Below are 17,984 nucleotides of genomic sequence, written 5' to 3'. Positions count from 1 at the left end.
GAGGCTGATTTATACTTCAACTGCGTGCAGATGTTATTATAGTCCAGCTCATTGGACTCACCTGTTTGATGGAAGTGACTGTTATGACAAAGAATAGAGGCAAACCACTGGTAATGGGACTGGTGGGAGTGTCAATGATCAACTAGAGAAAGAGAGAGAGAGAGAAGGCAGAGAGAGAGACAGAGGGAGGGAGGGAGAGAGAGGGGAAGGAGGGAGAGAGAGACGAGGCAAAGAGAAGGGAGGGAGAGAGAGAGGGGGGGCAGAGGTTGATTTAGAGTGAAAAGGAATGTTCAGTTATCAACAACATCCATATTAGGGATCATTGTTCAGTACAGTATTCATTGTTCAGGACAGTATTGATTGTTCAGTACAGTATTCATTGTTCAGTACAGTATTCATTGTTCAGGACAGTATTCATTGTTCAGGACAGTATTCATTGTTCAGGACAGTATTCATTGTTCAGTACAGTATTCATTGTTCAGGACAGTATTCATTGTTCAGTACAGTATTCATTGTTCAGGACAGTATTCATTGTTCAGTACAGTATTCATTGTTCAGTACAGTATTCATTGTTCAGGACAGTATTCATTGTTCAGGACAGTATTCAGCACAGTATTGTTTCCCGCTCTCACCTGGACCAGGAAGATGATTAGGAAGTAGAAGTTGGCAACTCTCCTGAACTGCTCAAACAGATTCTTGGGGACGAAGTTCCAAAATGTGTACTGTAAACAGAAGACAGCAATACGCCACAATACATTATAATGATGACGGTATGAGTGTACTGTATGTGCGGAGCGCGTGTGTGTCTGTGTGTGTGTGTGTGTGTGTGTGTGTGTGTGTGTGTGTGTGTGTGTGTGTGTGTGTGTGTGTGTGTGTGTGTGTGTGTGTGTGTGTGTGTGTGTGTGTGTGTGTGTGTGTGTGTGTGTGTGTGTGTGTGTGTGACGCACCTTAGAGGAGACTATTCTGTTGTCAGGGTATCTCTGTGGTATATAGGCCTCGGTACCAGGAGGAGGTTCTTTGTGGCCAATATAGACTGTCCTACTGTCGACCCAGTTCTCCTCACCAACACACTGCAAACACAACACATAACACACACGGTTACAGACATTCAGGTGAAAGCCAAGGAGACAAAAGAGAAAGGTGGAAGAGAGGGAAGTAGAGGGAGATAAAAGTAAATGTAGATAGAGAGAAACTGAGTGAAACCTGATTTATACTTCATTGTACAACGGTTTTGCACACCGAAAATTGCCAATAGATAGCTATTTTCATGAGGGCATGAGGGAGGTAAAGAGCGTGTGTGTGTGTGTGTGTGTGTGTGTGTGTGTGTGTGTGTGTGTGTGTGTGTGTGTGTGTGTGCGCGCGCGTGCCTACACGCGTGCTCACACGCGTGCTCACACATGTACAGTATACACTGCAAACTTTCAGTGTAACATTCTAAGATGTCTGCTTATGAAGAAACTCCAACAAAGAGAGAGAGGGTTGCAGTGTATAATAAGTAATGTTTCCACCATGAATGAAAGCTTTTGTATCTTACCACGGATACATACACGGGACTGCATGTGACTCACAGTGGAATGCATCACACACACACACACACACACACACACACACACACACACACACACACACACACACACACACACACACACACACACACACACACACACACACACACACACACACACACACACGTGTACAGAGAGCAAAGACTAACTGATAACTTGGTGAAAGGAATTAATTCTCTCTTTCTCTCTTTCCATCTACCGCCCCCCTTGTCCATTCATCAGTTTTTCCCCTTCATTCCTCTTTGACCCATTGATTTTTAGTGTAGTGAATCACAGGGCACGCACACATTTAAAAGGAAATAAACTTAGCATGTTATTGTTCGCCGTCCCAAACCAGATAACGTTAACTTGCATCCTCCTGTCAAGGTTGAACAGGTTTAAGACCTGTGTCTCTGGACTCTGTACTGCAGTGTTTCCCAAACACTGGGTTGGGACCCATTTTTGTGTTTTTATGGGTCACGACGAGTAAACATCCCTTTCTCTTTTTCATTTCCTGCATTAGAATGAAAAAAAAACATATATTATTTAAAAAATATATATAATCAGAATTTGTAATTGAAATGTATTCATAAAATTCCAAAATAATTTCATGAATAGAATAAAATATCAAAAAGTCCATTACAAAAATAGTGAAATGGCAGCTCTACAAGCTCACAACGCGTCACAATGCAACAATGCATTTGTGAGCTTGTAGATCGGCTCCTGGGGAAATTGCTCTTTTGGGTCTCTCGAGCTAAAACGTTTGGGAACCACTGCTGTACTGTTTCCCTACCCGCGGTAGTAAACCTGAGATCAAATCCCACCACTTCTTTCAACTCTTTCGAAGGTTTATCTCATCTTGCATCATCATGGACAGACAGATTAATATGTGTGCTTGCGTTTTCTTTAGCCTGTCGCAGGCTTCAGACCTGTGAAACGCATTGTTGTCAGTGAGTGATGCTGCCAGAGCAGGAGGCGGCCATCTTTGTGTACTTCCTGGGTTTGACCTGTGGTAAACCGCGGCAGGCTGAGCCGGCCCAGACAGCTGATCTCTAAGCACACCTAATCCTCCTCTCTGTCTCTCTGTGTATCTCTGCAGCACTTCATGCTCCTAGTTCTCTATCCGTCCGTCCATCCGTCCGTCCGTCCGTCCGTCCGTCCGTCCGTCCGTCCGTCCGTCCGTCTGTCTGTCTGTCTGTCATGCCTGTCTGTCTGTCTGTCTGTCTGTCAGTCTGTCTGTTTGTCTGTCTGTCTGTCTGTCTGTCCATCCGTCCGTCAGTGTTGCCAGATTGTGTAATAAGCAACGAGGTCTATGAAAACAAGCCCAAAGAAGCGACTAGGCCACATGAGCATCGGATATTTGAAAATAGATAGGCTCACAATAGGACACGATGCGGCGCGTTGAGAGCTTGTAGATCTGCTATTTTCAAAAGAAATCTTCGGGGGGGGGAAAAGAAGATGTGTCAAGATTGTTCAACATTTATCTACAATACACAATGTCAACATGTTAACTTCACCTTAAGCACTGCCTGTAGCCCATAAGGTCACAGTTCAAGATGTACTGTACATACCCGTACATCTGTGCAAATGTTTACACACTTATACATACACTTAATATGTACTTATGTACACTCAACTACCTGTATTATGCAATATACATGCACACACAGACACACCCCAGAGCAATCCACAGCTGTCCACCTCCATTCATACCTCCAACATTCAAGTCCAATGGGATAGATTCCATTCAAAGTGAAAGACGAAAGGCTGCCTTTGTTTATCATTTTTCAGCTGAGCCACAGACGGAAAATGTGATCGTTAACAATTTTCACAAATTAAATTAAGTCCCGCAGCCAGGATGTGTTTGAGGGGAGTGAACGATTTTCCGATAAGAGGAGAATTCAACAACGGGCAATTAAACAGGCAGGGGAGATTACATTAGGCTGTTTAGCTAACAGTCATTCTAACTCCCTCCTCAGGAACACCAAAGATAGCAATCTGAAGCGATGGATAAGAAGGTCAGTTCCAATATCTCTGATATAAGAACAAAAATAGACTCCAGTTGTTCTGCCAAGCTGTGACATGACCAGAACATTCAGGATGAGTCAGATCTGCTGATGCCTGACGCCATCTGTCACAGATATCAGAGAGGTTTGGATAAATCTTCAATAATCTAGCTTTACTCAAATGGATCCCATTTACATTGAGTGAGGCTAATACCTGATTTATACTTCGGTTTTGCCAAATTACAAGCCGATCTACAAGCTCACGACATGTTATGAGCAGCTATTGTGCAGCTATTTGTATTGCGCAACCAAGTATAATTCAGGCATAAGCCCTGCATAGTAGGAAGATGAGTTTATTGCATGTAATGCATCGTCACGCCATTTATCTGACGTGATAACCAGTTCAGCCTTGATCTTATGCAGAGCAGGGCAGGGGAATCACTGCTGATAAAATCACATATAAAAGAAATACAGCCTTTTAACAAGTCAGTAACTGCAAGAAGATGGCCAATGCCCAAGGCCTGCAGAAATGCTGAAGTGTTGGATTTAGCAAAGTTATGAATTTGGAAATACCTGAACCGATCAAAGTGCTGAAGGCTGAATGTGGAGCATAATATCCATAATGTCCATCAAAGGTCAACCGGGCAGGATATGTCTTGTCTGCACCAGGCTAAAAGCAGTTTTAATATAATAGGCTATTTGTTGATATTCTCTGTGGTTGGTTATTATGTTGTTTCAAAAAACGTTTGGAGACATTGCATTGATTTACATTCATTCCATAATCTGATTACCCTAATCCTACAAAAAGTCAGCAAAATCCAATTTAGTACAACAGTTTTGTTCCCAATTTGACAATATTGGTCACAGTTAGGCTGATGTCAGGAACACACAGGCAGGCACACAAGCAGGCACACAAGCACGCACGCACGCACGCACGCACGCACGCACGCACGCACGCACGCACATGCGTGCGGTGCGAGCAGACAGTGCTAACGAGAGGTGACAGTAATCGTAATGGTAATTGGTGGGTGAATGGGATTGAGTGTCAGTGGCATTGTGGCCTGGTTTCCAACTCCCCCCATCGCTCTCTCTCTTTAACTCTCTCTCTGTCTGTCTCTTTCGCTCATATACAAAAACACATACAGTTCAACAATAGGTTGTGTCACTGTGCTTCTGTACTCAGGTTACCTCGTCTAGTAGAAAGGCTATATACTCTTTAGCCTCAATTATCTACAGGGCAGAGGAGAGGAGAGTGGGAATATAGGGGTGAAATGATAAATCTGTTTACCAAATGTATCAAATACAATTTTAGTAATCAATTAATTGGATTAGTGATGTATCAAATATTTCTAGTATATGGTATTTATATTTCAATAAAATGTGAATGCTTGTCTTTATTCAATTACAGAAAATAAATTATTTTTTTTGACTGCTGGGTAAAACATATGACGCAATGTCACTTTATGGTATAAATTAATCACAAATCAAGTGAATAATAAAAAAATAAATAATGGACAGATTAATCATTCTCTCCTTCATTGAAGGAGAGAAGAACGAGGAAGATGGAGGCAGTTGAAAGGAAAGAAAGAAGGAGAAAAGAGAGACATGAGAGAGAGGAAAGAGGCGCAAAGGGGGGCAGGGAGGAATATACAAAATAGAGAGAGAGAGAGAGAGAGAGAGAGAGAGAGAGAGAGAGAGAGAGAGAGAGAGAGAGAGAGAGAGAGAGGGGAAGGCATAGATACTGTAGCTTTGTTAGGCTCTGCTTGACAACTCTTATCACCAACACAACATGAGTCTCTCTCTCTCTCTCGTTTCCCTCCTAACTCTCACTTTTCTCTCTCTTCTCTATCAGCTGTCCTGTCCACCTGCCTCTTTTACTTCTCTTAACACATTTCCTGTTGGCTCAACCACACACACACACACACACACACACACACACACACACACACACACACACACACACACACACACACACACACACATACACACACACACACACACACACACACACACACACACACACACACACACACACACACACACACACACACACACACACACACACACACACACACACACACACAAACTGAAAAAGCTGCAAATTCAGACCAGTACATCTCAGTTAGGTTGAAAACTCGGCTTGTAGATCGGCTATTTTGACATTTTGTTCGACTCTTCGCCTATAATGATATTCCCACAATAGGGATTGATTACTAATCGATTATTTTTATTCACTTATCTATTAATCGATTAAATCGATTAGTTCGATTAACTGTTGCATCCCTGGTGGTGTTGTGTCACAGTGATGGCTATCTCCCTGGTCTCTGTTTCCAGTCAATGTACCAATAACACACCACAGATGGTGTAAATAAGGTGACTCTTCAGGGAAGGAAGTTGCTAGAACATCAGAGTCTCGTAACACAGATATCTCAACGGTCTCTCTCTCTTGCGACATCACGTTAATTCAGTTGCGTGATTTCCTCTCTATCTGCAACATTTGACATTGTAAGGAAAAAGGAAAAGTATAAGGAAGTACATATGATGTACAAATATACAGCACATATTGTATGCACAGTGTATCAACCGAATGCACATTTGTAGACCACAGACCACATTTTAGACTTATCTATCCATTCAAATCTATTCACCTGTGTTTACAAGTTTCTTTCTGTCTGGTCCCGTCATACCTATACATTTGTTTCCTTAATATTGTTTTGTTTTAGTATTGTCATTGTCTGAGCACTTGTGGTGTTGTTAAGAAGAAGAGGAAGTTATCTCTTTATCTCGGTCTTAACCACATATGAACTCTAGTGTCCCTATTCTGGGGTGAAGTAAAATAGCAGATTTACAAGCTCACAAGCATCACAACGTAATGGTGAATGGAGTATAGGATTTAAGTTTCTTTGTGGACGTCTCTGTGTTTGTGTGACTCTCTCTCTCTCTCTCTCTCTCTCTCTCTCTCCCCTCCTCTGTCTATCCACACTACAACCTCAGATGGCCTCCATACAGATTTATCCTTCCATCGATTACATTTAAGCTTTCATCACATTTACGGCACTTTTACACTCAAGCCCGCCTCTATCTTCTACCTAATCAAATCCAATACCCCTTTTATAAAATAAAAGCCCCCCTCATAAAAATAAAAGCCGCCTTGTTGTCGTTAGTATCCCTCTGGCCCTTACCATTTGGGTGGAAAGTGGAGATGAAAGGGCTATTCTGGACTCTGGATAATCACTTTTAAGTGGCGTTTCAGCTTTCAGGACGCGGCAGGTTCCAACGGCGTGTATTTATAGTTTGGAGGCAAACATTTGTGGTGGGCTGTGAGGAGAGGGGATCAATGAGAAAGCTCTCCTGCACCGGACAGAGGCTGCTTGGCTTTGTCTCTGTCCATTTCAGCCAGACACCACATCCACTTTCTTTGAAAGGGGAAATTAGGAGGAGAAAGCATATAGGGCCCTCAGAGACATGATCACATGATCTCACACACACACACACACACACACACACACACACACACACACACACACACACACACACACACACACACACACACACACACACACACACACACACACACACACAGCTGCCTGGGAAGTAGAGCCTGATTTATATTTTATCGTATGCAGGGATCTATGTGTCTATCTATCTATCTATCTATCTATCTATCTATCTATCTATCTATCTATCTATCTATCTATCTATCTATCTATCTATCTATCTATTTATGTATTTATGTATTTATTTATTTATTTATTTATTTATTTATTTATTTATTTATTTATGGGGTATTTTCTTAACCACTTAAGCTCTAGTATACTTCTTCGTAGTTTACATTTTCCAAAAGGAAATGCATGTTTTTAATTCCGTCTGACCAGAAGCAGGGGTAAAAACATATCCCGATTCCCCACAAATGATAATTAAAAAAATGATCAGAGTGGGGGATATCAGAGTAAGCAGAGGCATGGATTTCTCCTCTCATCCCCCCAGCATATCAAACCCTGATCATACGGCAATATCACGCGTTGAAAATAGCCTTGCACGTGTTACATTTCAGCGTGTCATGGGCTAGTAGACTACAGAGAAAAAATGGGTAATTAAAAGACAGTTACTAATCAAGATGTTGGCGCTTAGAAAAAAGGGTTACGCAAGGGTTGTGCAAAGGTCAGAGAAGCGCGCATCCAAGCAATAAAGGTACTGTAGGTGTCACAAACACAGATACATGCATGCATGTAGACACACACACACACACACACACACACACACACACACACACACACACACACACACACACACACACACACACACACACATATACACACAGACGTCCTGCATGTGTTTCCTGTCCAACTGTAGACAGGATATAATTAGACCAGTCCAGCATTATTGTCTTCACTCCTCCTTCGTGTGTGTGTGTGTGTGTGTGTGTGTGTGTGTGTGTGTGTGTGTGTGTGTGTGTGTGTGTGTGTGTGTGTGTGTGTGTGTGTGTGTGGGCGTGCGCCGCGGCGCGCGTGTGTGAAAATGATGTGTTGGACATAATATTACTAGACCAGCGTTTCTCAACCATCGGTGCCAAGAGCTAAAAGTGGGTCAAGACACGCTCTCCCAGGGTCATACGCAGTAAAAATCCTCAGTCTTCATTTAAACCTGAGTGGGTAAATGTGGACCCGAATGGGGTTCTTTTGCGTCCATGTTTTACACTCTCAGATTGAAATGAGCACTGAGCGTTTTACTGTGAAACAATGTTAGTAGGTGTTGCTTTGGTTTGACGGCTCCAGAGCCGAGGGCTAGCTGTGTGAGTGGGCTGGTACACGCACATAGTGTAAACCGGAAGCAACACACACACACACACACACACACACACACACACACACACACACACACACACACACACACACACACACACACACACACACACACACACGCACACACACACACAGAAAGACCTTCACCCCATCCAGAGAAAGAGAGAGCCCTTCCACTGTATCCCGTTGACTGCTATGATACTATATATTGTTGGTTGTATGTTCATTTATAAAAAAGATACCTAATAATAATAGCTCCATGGCTAAGAAAACATCCTGTCAGGCCACAAACTGTACAAACAAACACAGTAGAATATTTTTTTACATTCAGTGTAGCCAATAATCTACACCTTTTTCTCCCCAATTTAGTCTTTATGGCAATTAATTCCTCCCACTGCTTGCCACTGTTGTTGTACCCTACTGCTATTACATACTGCTACCTGCTATTTTTGAATAGCCAACGCATATATGTATTAAGTGGTTAAAATGATTGTGATGCTACATTAACTACTTTTGCTGGGGATACCCTGGAACCCCACCAAGGACCCCTGGGGGTCCCCAGACCCCACTTTGAGAACCAGTGCCCTAGACTCTGTGGTGGCGGACAGGTGTACTACTGTACCCTAGCGCCACCCGAGCGCCACATGGTAGAATCAATGATCAATGACAATGAATAGGAAAACATTTAAATTCTGAATTATGCTTCGTCGTACAATGTGCACACGCTGACAATGCAATGCGTTGTGAGCTTATAGATTTGCTATTTTCCGCTATAAAGCAGTGCATGTGGGGGTGGGAATCGTTGCAAAAAAGGAGAACCGGTAATGACGATGATTTTGATGAGCTTTAAAAGGAATATCTAAATGTAACCGTTGTGTTAGTGCAGACAGTCTGTGAGGATGTGCCATTTAGCGGCTGGAAATCAGTACAGAGCCAGGTACTAGGTTGCAACCAGAAGGTGTATTTATTCACCAGAAATACATACAGGACATGGACATCACATAGAAGCGCTCCACCCTCAACAGACCTCTCTCAATGTGGCAAGTGACTGCCTTTTATGCTCAGCTGAGCTAATGAGCCAGCCTGGACTATACCATTATAAGGGATGTTCTAACTCAGATCATAACATACAATACATAAATAAACACACCATAAATACTTAAATACCCTTAACCCCCACAAGTATATTCAAACTGACTGAACTACAAAATACTCTTTCCCCTCTACTACAACCATAAGCAACTCTAAAACACATCACAACCCCCTTCTGCCATTCTGACTTGGTCCAGCCCAATTACACTGGACAGAACAGCTCCACTTGAACAGTAACTGTTAAGATTCCAATCATCACTCAACATTACCTATCTTACACCAACATATTGCACTCAAGTCTCTATTGCACTCATTCTATTCTACACATTGCATTGCTCCTCCTAATTACCACTAAACATTTGTCTCCAGGTGGAACTACGTAGCTGAGTGGCCAGCTCAACAAACAGGAAACACAATTCAAATGTTCAGTTACAAATGTATTCAATCAACAATAAAATCAGGACTGTGCAAAATACAACTGTGCAAATAATTAAAGTGCCAATATCTAAAGTGCCCATATGCTGTGCAAATATTGTTCAATTAATAAGGGTTCAAGTACATGTTTAACATAGTAACAGAGGTCCTCTCTGTTACATTTCCCACCACCTCTCCAAGCTCCTCAATCTTCATGGATGCTTTGGATGGCTATTGGCAGACTCAGTCACACATTTACCCTCTCCTTTCCAAGTTCCTCAATCCTCTGGCACTTGGAACAGGACACTCGCACCCTTTCCCCTCTCAGGCCATGGGAGGAGGAATGCATATAAATATGCATATATTTCCCCTCTCCTCAAGGCTATGGGGACATCTTCATTCACAGTCACTTTGTTGTAGTTTCGTTCGGTTTGTTGTAGTTCATTGTCAATTTAAAATGTACCTGTGAGCAGGGAAACAAGGTCAACAGGCCACACGTCTGTGCTGCCAACCTATATGTTCATCTAGGCTCACTGATGGTTCACTGTCCTTGTGTGGAGAGAAGAGTAGCTTGGGTTCCCTGTGGAGAGGAGGCTCCTTGTGGGCTCTGGCACCACTCCCCAAACTGGCTCCCTCGTCAACATCTTCCTTCTCCTCCTCCTCCTCATCTCTTTCTGGATCTGCTGGAGCTGGTGCTGCATGCTCCTCAGTCTCTGCTCTCGACAAGAGGACCCTCTCTCCCTGTGCTGGTCTTCAGCTGCCTGCGTCCGGCCAAGAAACTTCCCCTCCAGCCTTCTCCCTCGAGTCGCCATTGCCATGGGCCCCAGGTCAGCTGATGAGCCTACTCTGCCTTCTGGCACCTCCGGCTCGGCCGCTTGTCTTCCTCCTTTGCACCTCTTGGTCTGGCCTCTGTACTGTAGTGTGGGATCCCACTTCTGACACCAATTGTGAGGATGTGCCATTTAGCGGCTGGAAATCAGTACAGAGCCAGGTACTAGGTTGCAACCAGAAGGTGTATTTATTCACCAGAAATACATACAGGAACATGGACATCACATAGAAGCGCTCCACCCTCAACAGACCTTTCTCAATGTGGCAAGTGACTGCCTTTTATGCTCAGCTGAGCTAATGAGCCAGCCTGGACTATACCATTATAAGGGATGTTCTAACTCAGATCATAACATACAATACATAAATAAACACACCATAAATACTTAAATACCCTTAACCCCCACAAGTATATTCAAACTGACTGAACTACAAAATACTCTTTCCCCTCTACTACAACCATAAGCAACTCTAAAACACATCACAACCCCCTTCTGCCATTCTGACTTGGTCCAGCCCAATTACACTGGACAGAACAGCTCCACTTGAACAGTAACTGTTAAGATTCCAATCATCACTCAACATTACCTATCTTACACCAACATATTGCACTCAAGTCTCTATTGCACTCATTCTATTCTACACATTGCATTGCTCCTCCTAATTACCACTAAACATTTGTCTCCAGGTGGAACTACGTAGCTGAGTGGCCAGCTCAACAAACAGGAAACACAATTCAAATGTTCAGTTACAAATGTATTCAATCAACAATAAAATCAGGACTGTGCAAAATACAACTGTGCAAATAATTAAAGTGCCAATATCTAAAGTGCCCATATGCTGTGCAAATATTGTTCAATTAATAAGGGTTCAAGTACATGTTTAACATAGTAACAGAGGTCCTCTCTGTTACACAGTCTGGGACCACTTCTTTGTAGAAATGATTGCTTCATGTTTCATGTTGCCATATGTGATAACTGTTTTATAACAATAATAACTCACTTCATGCGGTGGTGTATTGTGATCACAGTGAATAAGGAGCCCCGTACCCTGGAGTAAGTCATTGCTTAAATGTACAATTCTGTACACAGTCTGAACAGGGGTGTGTGTGTGTGTGTGTGTGTGTGTGTGTGTGTGTGTGTGTGTGTGTGTGTGTGTGTGTGTGTGTGTGTGTGTGTGTGTGTGTGTGTGTGTGTGTGTGTGTGTGTGTGTGTGTGTGTGTGTGCGTGCGTGCGTGCGTGCGTGCGTGCGTGCGTGCGTGCGTGCGTGCGTGCGTGCGTGCGTGCGTGCGTGCGTGCGTGCGTGCGTGCGTGCGTGCGTGCGTGCGTGCGTGCGTGCGTGCGTGTGGCCTGGGTAGGACAGATAACATTTCCAGTGTGGATAGTTTGCCTGTCAGCCCATTCACAATATCACATATAGGAGAAGCAAATCAATGCCACACACACACACACACACACACACACACATACACACACACACACACACACACACACACACACACACACACACACACACACACACACACACACACACACACACACACACACACACACACACACATATATAAATACAAGCATACACAGTTGCTATTGTTGATGTGCCATCTAGGGTAGTAGCCGTTAAGGCTGTTTTATCTTACTCCACCCGGCTGGGCTGTGAAAGGCTCTAAACCAAACATCTGTGGATGAGAGCAGTACCTGTTCTCTCTGATGGAACTGACAGACATACAGAGAGCTCACAATGACCTGAGTGTGTGTGTGTGTGTGTGTGTGTGTGTGTGTGTGTGTGTGTGTGTGTGTGTGTGTGTGTGTGTGTGTGTGTGTGCGTGTGCGTGTGCACTATCTCTCTTCCACCATCAACGCTGAAGTGAAGAGATAGGGGTAATCCTGCATCCAATCCCATCATTCAACAGGCTATAAATAGAGACACAATGCCATTTTACAGTATAAGTGTGTTTGTGTTTTATTTAACCTTTGTTTATGCAACCATTGAGATTTAAAAAATACCAATTTGAAAGGAATCCGTATATTTGTTTGATGTGCGTGTGTGTGTGTGTGTGTGCATGCGTGCATGCATGTGTAGGCTGTTAGACCTGAGATTAGGTGTGTTTATGAATTAAACCAAAAATGGGATGGATGGATGGATGGATGGATGGACTTTGATAAGATAAATCCAATAACAGAGGCTGACTGGATGAACACATGTAGGACAGAGATAAAGGGACGGGCAGATAAAATCACCTTTTTACTGGTTGACGGGAGAGAGGAGAGAGGAGAGAAAGACACAATGACACCCATGCGCCAGCCTGGCTGTCATTGCAGAGAATAGAGATATAAGTTGGCAAAGTTTGGCATAGCAAATAGTGCATTCTCACTCAAAGCAGAATTTTCTCTCTTTGCATCTTTGCACATGTCATGAGTGTATGCGCAGTTTTTTTTTTTTTGTCTAATTTTGATTTATTTTCTTCTTTTTGTCTTTTTTTCCCTTTATACTCATATTTGGGGATGTTCTGAATATAGTTGTAATTCTATGGGGTGGGGGGGTGACCAATTTCATACTTTTGGAATACATTTTCCAGTCAAGCTGTAGAACATTGTCTTTATGTGCAGCATTTGAAATAGTAATTTCACATCTCTGCCTTAGTTATTAGGGCACTGTCTGTCGATAGAGCGGCTTTCACTTTTGCATTACAGCATACTATTAAAGTAATACTAGGTAACTTTTTCAACTAAACTAAAGTTAAATTGTGTATCTTTTGTGAGTGACAAATGTTTCACAACACCCACTCCATGAATTTCACCCCCGAAAGCCTTTTCTATTATAAACTTTTTTTTCCCGCGAAAATGACATCATCTGGCCGGAAAACGGAAACGGAAATGCACCGGTTTCCTGTTTGGCCAGGAACTACCGCACCGGTTTCCTGTTTGGCCAGGAACTACCGCGCTAATAACAAAAAGGAATCTCACGCTGTTTTTAAGAGATTGTAGGATTTGAAGATCGAAAAAACAACAGAAAAAGAAAACACAGCTCACGGTAACTAAAGCTCCATTGGCTAAGAGAAACGATCCACAGATAGTATAAAACAATTGGAACAAATGGAATTCTGGGTAACGGAGGAATAAACAAACGGCCTGCAGTGACGGTAATGACCAGCAGAGGCTGCTAAAGATCATTATTTGTGGACCTGCATTGTATTACTTTAGATATGTTGTCGCTGTCAGGCAAAAACGTTGAATGTCCAAAACCATTACTTTTCAGGAAATGGAAAACGCAATGTACTGTAGTTAATCTTAGTCACAAGCTCTTGTTGTTAGCCTACTTTGCATGAATATTTATGAAACCCACAGACAGAGTTAACCACTTTCAACCTGGTATCCCCAATTTTGGCATGGCGATAATGTTCAGGGAAACATTTTCGGGGGAAAAAAAAGAAATCTAAATTCAGACTTACAAGCTTACATGCATTGTGATCGGCTATTTAAGCTACTTTTGCGCAGCAACACTGTCATATGAGTGAAACGTTTGAAATAGGGCATTCATTTATAAAAAAACATAAAATATGGAGATACAAGTTTTCTGCCCAACAGCAACAATATATAGCTGCCATGTGCATATTTCAACACGGTACAAAGCATATAATAAACTTTGTACTTTGTAATCTCCTCTTCTTTTTAAGCCTGCATTCCCGCTGATCCTAGAAGCACCTTCAGCATACTTTTTAGACTTTTTTTTAATCTCCTTTGAGCACCCGGTTGGCCTTCACTACAGTACAAAGTGACTTCCACTGGCAGGAGTGTTATGGAACCTGTCCATATAAAACGATAAAGATGGCTAAACCTTTGCTTCCACCCAAAAACGAAAACCTGAGGCCCTAACCGAGACCCGGTTCCTGCAGAATTTTGACTTTAGTTTGAGATAATGCTACACTTGTTTTTAAGGAATTAGAAGGGAGAAGCCATCCACAAAAACGGCACATGAGGGAGGCAGCGTCTGGTAATTGAACGGTGGAAGATATAATTAGGCTATATAATAAAACTTGCATCGGGTCCAGTATGAAAGGTCCAGGCCCATTAAGGTCCGTGTTGGACCGGGTCTAATTATCCTCTGGTCCGTTTCAGACCTGGTCTCTGTTTAAAAAAAACAAAATCATTTATGCAAATTGGGTTCAGGTAACAAAGCCACGGGTCGGCTTCGGAACGTGTCCAAGTTTGTGGACCCGCGCAGACCTCTAATGCGTAGCATCAGTAGCCGCCGGTCACTGATGGCTCAATGAAGGGGATAAGTGCTTCGGTGCTGTCACACCGTAACCTGATCAGAGCCGTGGGATAAAAGATTCAATGGCAGTCAGCAGCCGTCATCACCGTTTCCATCCACACGCACGGCAGGCGTTGGCAGTGAAACGTGGGACCTTCTGTAATGGCTGCTGTTATGAAAAGGCACAGAATGTACAGTAAAAAACTGCTAGAAGAGATGCTTTTGCTGCCAAAGTCAATAACCGTAAAATGCCAGCCAGAGGAGCGATTGGCCACACGTGTTTAAAGAAAGATGGGTAGGGAGGAAGGAAGGATGAAAGAAGGAGAAAAAAGAAATAAATAGTAGTAGTAGCCTTAATGTGCAGAGCAAGCACATGTGTATGCGTTTGTGTGTGTGTGTGTGTGTGTGTGTGTGTGTGTGTGTGTGTGTGTGTGTGTGTGTGTGTGTGTGTGTGTGTGTGTGTGTGTGCGTGTGCGTGCGTGCGTGCGTGCGTGCGTGCGTGCGTGCGTGCGTGCGTGCGTGCGTGCGTGCGTGCGTGCGTGCACGTGTGAGCAGTCAGTGCCCCAGGGATGCAGTGATCTGACCGCTCTAGTCCTCACTGCCTGGTCATCTATTAGAAATGTGACAAGCATTATGACACACACACACACACACACACACACACACACACACACACACACACTGCTCACATGAGCACTAGTAATATTAATTGGAGTCAGCAGACATCGATTCGTTATTTTGTGCTTGTGCCCGTGGAGTGACAGAAAATAGTAAATACTTTATTACTAAATACTAAATACTTTTTTCTGTCCACCTGAGTGTCCTTACTAGACCTTCTGTCTGAGAGAAATAGAAACAGAGAGAACAATGAAGAGAGAACTACAGAGCCGAGGAACACAACAGTAAACAATACATAGTTTTGTGCTAAAAGAGAAATGAGGCATAGCATCAGTGATTATGATTTAATTAAATTTAATGCTGCCTTTGCATTAACCTCCGTTGGGTAGGGTGGTGTGACTGAATGTATGTGTGTGTGTGTGTGTGTGTGTGTGTGTGTGTGTGTGTGTGTGTGTGTGTGTGTGTGTGTGTGTGTGTGTGTGTGAGTGTGTGTGTGTGTGTGTGTGTGTGTGTGTGTGTGTGTGTGTGTGTGCGTGTGTGTGTGTGTGTGCGCACTTGGGGTTGAAGTAGCAGTCTAAGCAGTTTTTAGTCTAAACTTTAGGCTAAAATGTCATCACGTTGCAGATTGTTGTTATTATGAGGAACATTATTACTGCAGTGCTATCAACAGTAGCAGCAGCAGTAGTAGATTAACATCGAGCAGTAGTAATATAATGTTATATCTGATTTATACTTGGTTGTGGTTGCGCGGTACGATACATTGTTAGCTTAAATCAGGCCTTAAGTAGCAGTAGTAGTAGTAGTAGTAGTAGTAGTAGTTTTTTTTATTTCTTTTTTTTTTTTTTACTTTGTTTATTGGGTTTTTACATAGCAGTTTTCAGCATTAAATGCATATAGCAGGATACAGAAAAGCTTTTAAAGCAACCAATAAAATAAAAAAGCTCAATACGGATTCCATTATCAGTTTTTTTTTTTTTTTTTTTTTTGCTGGAAGAACAGGACACTTTGACTCTTTGACTCTTAGAAACATTTTGTTATGAATATCCACAGGTTGGCAAACTAGACAGCTAATGTTCTGGACATTTTATTTTATAATTGTGAAGACGTCCATAGACATTCTACCCGGCCGGAAATACACGTTTGGTTACAAACTTTCAAACATTGTGATCTGAGGTCTATAGTTCCAGCTATTCCAGCTGAGTGGGTAGAGATGCCGTCTGGGAATTCGAAGGTTGCTGGTTTGCTCGGCTCACCCTGTTGAAGTGCCCCTTGAGCAAGACTCTTATTCCCTAACTGCTCCCTGGTTGCTGTTATAAATAGCGCTCACTGCTCCTAATATTTACTATAGGTAAATTCAGAGGATGTTCATCCTCTCTTCAGGTACAGTATGTGCAAATGTAATGTAATGTTCACAAAAACACCCCTACAGTACAACAACTAAAAGGGGACGCAGTTAATTATTATTATGATGAATAGTAGCAGCAGCAGTATTAATAGTAATGGTTAGCATTACTAGCCTATGGCGTGCCATTTGGGCAGTAGAAATGTTAATAGTAACAATAGCAGCAGTAGTAGTATTAGTAGAAGTATTTTATAAAACATGCAATGATGCATTTATTAGCTCCTGGTGATTTCATCCAGCGTAACATCAAGGCAAGGCGGAGCCTCTGGGTGACTTGGAAAGAGGGCATGGCAGGATATGAGAGACTGTCAGTGGAATGCTGAGCACTCCTAGCTCTCTGCTAGGACAGTCTAATCTACCTGCTCACCTGCTTCATGACATGTGGCTTTGTTCCACACGGTGGACTGACCATCAAGGTGGGGTCCGGGGACCCCCAGGGGTCCTTGGGGGGCGTTCCGGGGGGTTCCCAGCAAAAGTAGTTAACCCATTAAAACCGGGGAAGCATCTGTATACAGATATACAAGCTGATAGTGCGTCACTTCGTGCCGCACTACAAGCTTGTAGATCTGCTATTCTTGAAAAATCCAATGCAAATCTTTGAATATATATTATTTTAAAGCAAATATGTTTACCTCAAATCTATGCTAATGTAGCATCACAATCACAATCACTTTATCCATTTATAATGCTGGCTATTCAGATCTACAAGATGCGTCATTCCGAGCCGTGCTGCGAGCTTGTACACGTAAAAGTTGAAGCTGAGAGTGAGACCATGTAGAGGGGAGACACTGGAGAGAGGGTTCCAACAGATCCTAGACCAGCAGGGGGCTATAGGCTACATGTGGTTCCACAATAACCACTACATCATCATCCCTGGGCACAAAATGAGACCAGAATAGAACGCAGCATCACCGTCGCCAATACGGGTGGGGCGCACGATAGTGTTACCCCTTCACAACCTCAAACACGAGTATAATGCATGCTGAGAATTGGACAGCGCTCTGCTAAAGAGGGAGGCTATTCT

The 17,984-nt window shown here is 42.9% G+C and overlaps 1 protein-coding gene across 4 annotated transcripts in view; it reads right to left on the bottom strand.

Annotated features, from left to right (window-relative positions):
- The window catches only part of atp11a (ATPase phospholipid transporting 11A), a 76,715-nt gene that overhangs the window by 38,777 nt on the left and 19,954 nt on the right, over nt 1-17,984 (bottom strand). For all 4 annotated transcript variants that reach the window (XM_084050628.1, XM_084050630.1, XM_084050631.1 and 1 more), the window contains exons 2-4: nt 948-1,070; nt 633-722; nt 62-142 (exon numbers count right to left, since the gene is read on the bottom strand). In XM_084050628.1, the coding sequence (XP_083906754.1) occupies nt 62-142; nt 633-722; nt 948-1,070 (294 nt within the window). The remainder of the gene's footprint in view (nt 1-61; nt 143-632; nt 723-947; nt 1,071-17,984) is intronic.

Source organism: Gymnoscopelus microlampas (genome assembly GCF_963454915.1).
Source record: "Gymnoscopelus microlampas genome assembly, chromosome: 24".
Lineage (NCBI taxonomy): Eukaryota > Metazoa > Chordata > Actinopteri > Myctophiformes > Myctophidae > Gymnoscopelus > Gymnoscopelus microlampas.
Note: the sequence above shows the minus strand (reverse complement) of the source record. Positions and strands in the feature narration are given on the sequence as shown.